Genomic DNA, 6,110 nt, shown 5'->3' with positions numbered 1-6,110 from the left:
GAGGAAGAGGGACGGGGAGAGGAGGAGGGAGGGAGGAGAGGAGGAGGAATGGGAGGGAGAGGAGGGAGGGGGAGAGGAGGAGGAATGGGAGGGAGAGGAGGGAGGGGGGAGAGGAGGAGGAGATGGAAGTGAGGAGGGAGGTAATGTCTCTTGCTGAGTGAGTGGATTAGTGTGAGGTAGGAAGCAGGGGAGCTGCCCCAATTACATATGAGTGTTTAAACAGGAGCCATTATCTACTGTGGCCAGCACAGCGGGGACGCTCACACACACACTTATTCCTCAACACTGCTGCATAGGGACCAGTAGAAATCAGCACTGTCAGTGCCTTCCTATTTCCCCTCTGTCAATAAGCCAATTGGATATTCGCTATACTGAAGTGTAGTCACCTACATTCTAACACTCAGCACCAATCATACTGGACACTCCCACAAAGTGTATTAAAGAGATAATCTAATAGTCAGATCTTTGTGTGATGAAACCTCAACCCATTGACTGACTACAGTACACACTTATGCATTGAGGGCCTGTCTCTCAACATAGGAATGTGTGTGTGTGTGCGCGTGCGTATATGTTCGTATGGCCCAATATTAGTGTTTGTCTCTGTTATTGACCCTCTTGTCCCCCTGCAGAGTCTCTGGACAAGTGGGAGCGTCTGACTGTAGCTGATTCTCTGGAGCCGGTCCAGTTTGAGGACGGGGAGAAGATCGTGGTACAGGGAGACCCCGGAGATGACTTCTTCATCATCACAGAGGTACAGGAGTGTGTGTGTACGCATGTCTTTTTCTGGTCGTCACTAGCTTTCACTGTCACGTCCTGACCATAGTAAGATGTGATTTTCTATGGTAGAGTAGGTCAGGGCGTGACAGGGGGTGTTTTGTGTTTTTCTATGTTTTCTATTTCTATGTTTAAGTTCTAGTTTTTCTATTTCTATGTTGTTGTTTTTTGGGTTGATCTCCAATTGGAGGCAGCTGGTCCTCATTACCTCTGATTGGAGATCATATTTAAGTAGGGGTTTTTCTTCCTGGGTTTTGTGGGTGATTATATTTTGAGTAGTGTTGGTTTCTTTCTGCGTCATGGGTTGTTGTTTTGTAAATTCAGTAATTTATGTTTTGCAAAGTTTCACGGATTTAATAAAATGTAGAACTACAACCACGCTGCACTTTGGTCTGATCCTTTCGACAGCCGTGACATCCACAGCCACAAAGTCATCAATATGGCTAAACCTCACCTATTTCTACAATGTATCTTCTTAAAATTAGATTTGAACCCTAACCTTAACCACACTGCTAACCTTATGCCTAACCTTCAAATTAAAATAAAAACAAAAAGCTCATTTCTGTAGCCAATTTTGACTTTGTGGCTGTAGAATCTGACTTTGTGGCTGTGGAATCTGACTTTGTGGCTGTGGAATCTGACTTTGTGGCTGTGGAATCTGACTTTGGCTGTGGAATATGACTTTGTGGCTGTGGAATATGACTTTGTGGCTGTGGAATATGACTTTGTGGCTGTGGAATATGACTTTGTGGCTGTGGAATATGACTTTGTGGCTGTGGAATCTGACTTTGTGGCTGTGGAATCTGACTTTGTGGCTGTGGAATCTGACTTTGTGGCTGTGGAATCTGACTTTGTGGCTGTGGAATCTGACTTTGTGTCTGTGTCAGTGTTTGTGATGTGTCAGTGTGATGTGCTCTTCGTATATCTGTGGTTACGTGTGTATCAACGTCTATGATGGAAGTCCAGTGTCTTGTTGCTGTATATCAATACTTCCTCTTGCCTGAGGTCGATGACAACTGTGGGCCCAGGTCGAATACGTATCATCAGCTGGGGACCCTGGCAGGGCAATGTATGTGTCATTATCCCGAGACGTAGACGGCGCTTAGTTTGAGATCAAAACTGATTACATCCTTATTGGCTCCAGGAGACAGACGAAGTGGCGTTGTGAGGTTTGTGTGCGTGGTGCATGCGTGTGTGTGTTCTGAGTGAGAGTGTGAATGAGTAAGGGGTTTGGGAGAAGGGGGCTGGTCACACTGCTAGCTTTGTGGTTGTGTGGAGCAGGGCCCCTTAGAGCAGGGCCCCCTACCTGACAGACAGTCAATCAGCCTAACACACTTTTGATTAACTCTATAGTTTACAGGGGGTTCCGCCAGGGTCAAGCCAAGAGGACCAGTGTGTGTGAGGGGGGTCATCTGTCGTTTTTTTGGTCTGTTGTTTTCACCTCCTGTTTCTCATCCTTTCACAACCCTCAGCTCCTGTTTAAACTTGGCTTGCTCTCATTCCTTTCCTCTCTCCCCCTCTCCTTCTCAACTCTCTTTTCCTCTCTCTCTCCCCCTTTCTTTCTCTCTCTACCTCTTAGTCTCTCTCTCTCTACCTCCCTCTCGCTTCCTTACCTCTCTCTCTCTACCCCTCCAAACCTCTCTCTCCATCTCTACCCTTCTCGCTCTACCTCCTCTCTCTCTCTTTTACCCCCTATCCCCCCTTCCCCTCTCTCTTTCTCTCTCAGCCCTAACAATAGCCCCAGTGATTGGTAGCTAGCTAGCATGGAGCTCTGTGAGCCAAGCCCCAGTAAGGCGCAGCTGAGACTGGAGGACTGGAGGGGTATTATCAGGCTGCTGAGTGAAGTATCCCTCCTTTTGGCTCTCTCTCCAGCTGCACCAATGAGCTTGCAGCACTAGAGCCACAGCCCTCCCTCTTTACCTCCGTCGTTCCCTCACTTTCTACATTCCTCTCCCATCCTCTCTAGTCTGGAAAGCAACTGCATTGACTGTACTGTCCTCTCCTCGTTTCTAGATCGACTGTACTGTCCTCTCCTCGTTTCTAGATCGACTGTGCTGTCCTCTCCTCGTTTCTAGGTTGACTGTACTGTCCTCTCCTTGTTTCTAGATCGACTGTGCTGTCCTCTCCCTGTTTCTAGATCGACTGTGCTGTCCTCTCCTCGTTTCTAGGTTGACTGTACTGTCCTCTCCTTGTTTCTAGATCGACTGTACTGTCCTCCTTATTTCTAGATCGACTGTGCTGTCCTCTCCTTGTTTCTAGATCGACTGTGCTGTCCCCTCCTTGTTTCTAGATCGACTGTGCTGTCCTCTCCTTGTTTCTAGGTTGACTGTGCTGTCCTCTCCTTGTTTCTAGATCGACTGTTCTGTCCTCTCCTTGTTTCTAGATCGACTGTGCTGTCCTCTCCTTGTTTCTAGATCGACTGTGCTGTCCTCTCCTCATTTCTAGGTTGACTGTACTGTCCTCTCCTTGTTTCTAGATCGACTGTACTGTCCTCCTTGTTTCTAGGTTGACTGTGCTGTCCTCTCCTTGTTTCTAGATCGACTGTGCTGTCCTCTCCTCGTTTCTAGGTTGACTGTACTGTCCTCTCCTCGTTTCTAGGTTGACTGTACTGTCCTCTCCTCGTTTCTAGGTTGACTGTACTGTCCTCTCCTTGTTTCTAGATCGACTGTGCTGTCCTCTCCCTGTTTCTAGATCGACTGTGCTGTCCTCTCCTCGTTTCTAGGTTGACTGTACTGTCCTCTCCTCGTTTCTAGGTTGACTGTACTGTCCTCTCCTTGTTTCTAGATCGACTGTGCTGTCCTCTCCTCGTTTCTAGGTTGACTGTACTGTCCTCTCCTTGTTTCTAGATCGACTGTGCTGTCCTCTCCTCGTTTCTAGGTTGACTGTACTGTCCTCTCCTCGTTTCTAGGTTGACTGTACTGTCCTCTCCTCGTTTCTAGGTTGACTGTACTGTCCTCTCCTTGTTTCTAGATCGACTGTTCTGTCCTCTCCTTGTTTCTAGATCGACTGTGCTGTCCTCTCCTTGTTTCTAGATCGACTGTGCTGTCCTCTCCTCATTTCTAGGTTGACTGTACTGTCCTCTCCTTGTTTCTAGATCGACTGTACTGTCCTCCTTGTTTCTAGATCGACTGTGCTGTCCTCTCCTTGTTTCTAGATCGACTGTGCTGTCCTCTCCTCGTTTCTAGATTGACTGTGCTGTCCTCTCCTTGTTTCTAGATCGACTGTGCTGTCCTCTCCTCGTTTCTAGATCGACTGTGCTGTCCTCTCCTTGTTTCTAGATCGACTGTGCTGTCCTCTCCTCGTTTCTAGATCGACTGTGCTGTCCTCTCCTCGTTTCTAGGTTGACTGTGCTGTCCTCTCCTTGTTTCTAGATCGACTGTTCTGTCCTCTCCTTGTTTCTAGATCGACTGTGCTGTCCTCTCCTTGTTTCTAGATCGACTGTGCTGTCCTCTCCTCATTTCTAGGTTGACTGTACTGTCCTCTCCTTGTTTCTAGATCGACTGTACTGTCCTCCTTGTTTCTAGATCGACTGTGCTGTCCTCTCCTTGTTTCAAGATCGACTGTACTGTCCTCTCCTCGTTTCTAGATCGACTGTGCTGTCCTCTCCTCATTTCTAGATCGACTGTGCTGTCCTCTCCTTGTTTCTAGATCGACTGTGCTGTCCTCTCCTCGTTTCTAGATCGACAGTGCTGTCCTCTCCTCGTTTCTAGATCGACTGTGCTGTCCTCTCCTCGTTTCTAGGTTGACTGTACTGTCCTCTCCTTGTTTCTAGATCGACTGTGCTGTCCTCTCCTTGTTTCTAGATCGACTGTGCTGTCCTCTCCTCGTTTCTAGGTTGACTGTACTGTCCTCTCCTCGTTTCTAGGTTGACTGTACTGTCCTCTCCTCGTTTCTAGGTTGACTGTACTGTCCTCTCCTTGTTTCTAGATCGACTGTGCTGTCCTCTCCCTGTTTCTAGATCGACTGTGCTGTCCTCTCCTCGTTTCTAGGTTGACTGTACTGTCCTCTCCTTGTTTCTAGATCGACTGTACTGTCCTCCTTATTTCTAGATCGACTGTGCTGTCCTCTCCTTGTTTCTAGATCGACTGTGCTGTCCTCTCCTTGTTTCTAGGTTGACTGTGCTGTCCTCTCCTTGTTTCTAGATCGACTGTTCTGTCCTCTCCTTGTTTCTAGATCGACTGTGCTGTCCTCTCCTTGTTTCTAGATCGACTGTGCTGTCCTCTCCTCATTTCTAGGTTGACTGTACTGTCCTCTCCTTGTTTCTAGATCGACTGTACTGTCCTCCTTGTTTCTAGGTTGACTGTGCTGTCCTCTCCTTGTTTCTAGATCGACTGTGCTGTCCTCTCCTCGTTTCTAGGTTGACTGTACTGTCCTCTCCTCGTTTCTAGGTTGACTGTGCTGTCCTCTCCTTGTTTCTAGATCGACTGTGCTGTCCTCTCCTCGTTTCTAGGTTGACTGTGCTGTCCTCTCCTCGTTTCTAGGTTGACTGTACTGTCCTCTCCTTGTTTCTAGATCGACTGTGCTGTCCTCTCCCTGTTTCTAGATCGACTGTGCTGTCCTCTCCTCGTTTCTAGGTTGACTGTACTGTCCTCTCCTCGTTTCTAGGTTGACTGTACTGTCCTCTCCTTGTTTCTAGATCGACTGTGCTGTCCTCTCCTCGTTTCTAGGTTGACTGTACTGTCCTCTCCTTGTTTCTAGATCGACTGTGCTGTCCTCTCCTCGTTTCTAGGTTGACTGTACTGTCCTCTCCTCGTTTCTAGGTTGACTGTACTGTCCTCTCCTCGTTTCTAGGTTGACTGTACTGTCCTCTCCTTGTTTCTAGATCGACTGTTCTGTCCTCTCCTTGTTTCTAGATCGACTGTGCTGTCCTCTCCTTGTTTCTAGATCGACTGTGCTGTCCTCTCCTCATTTCTAGGTTGACTGTACTGTCCTCTCCTTGTTTCTAGATCGACTGTACTGTCCTCCTTGTTTCTAGATCGACTGTGCTGTCCTCTCCTTGTTTCTAGATTGACTGTGCTGTCCTCTCCTCGTTTCTAGATTGACTGTGCTGTCCTCTCCTTGTTTCTAGATCGACTGTGCTGTCCTCTCCTCGTTTCTAGATCGACTGTGCTGTCCTCTCCTTGTTTCTAGATCGACTGTGCTGTCCTCTCCTCGTTTCTAGATCGACTGTGCTGTCCTCTCCTCGTTTCTAGGTTGACTGTGCTGTCCTCTCCTTGTTTCTAGATCGACTGTTCTGTCCTCTCCTTGTTTCTAGATCGACTGTACTGTCCTCTCCTTGTTTCTAGATCGACTGTGCTGTCCTCTCCTCATTTCTAGGTTGACTGTACTGTCCTCTC

General features: G+C 47.8%; 1 protein-coding gene across 2 annotated transcripts in view; it reads left to right on the top strand.

The window, feature by feature from the left end:
• LOC106606482 (cAMP-dependent protein kinase type I-beta regulatory subunit) overlaps window positions 1-6,110 on the top strand; it is a 248,907-nt gene that overhangs the window by 170,787 nt on the left and 72,010 nt on the right. For both annotated transcript variants that reach the window (XM_045715631.1, XM_045715632.1), the window contains one exon: window positions 630-751. In XM_045715631.1, the coding sequence (XP_045571587.1) occupies window positions 630-751 (122 nt within the window). The remainder of the gene's footprint in view (window positions 1-629; window positions 752-6,110) is intronic.

This window comes from Salmo salar, chromosome ssa03 (genome assembly GCF_905237065.1).
Source record: "Salmo salar chromosome ssa03, Ssal_v3.1, whole genome shotgun sequence".
In the NCBI taxonomy this organism is placed as follows: Eukaryota; Metazoa; Chordata; class Actinopteri; order Salmoniformes; family Salmonidae; genus Salmo; species Salmo salar.
This window is presented reverse-complemented; position numbering and strand designations above follow the sequence as displayed.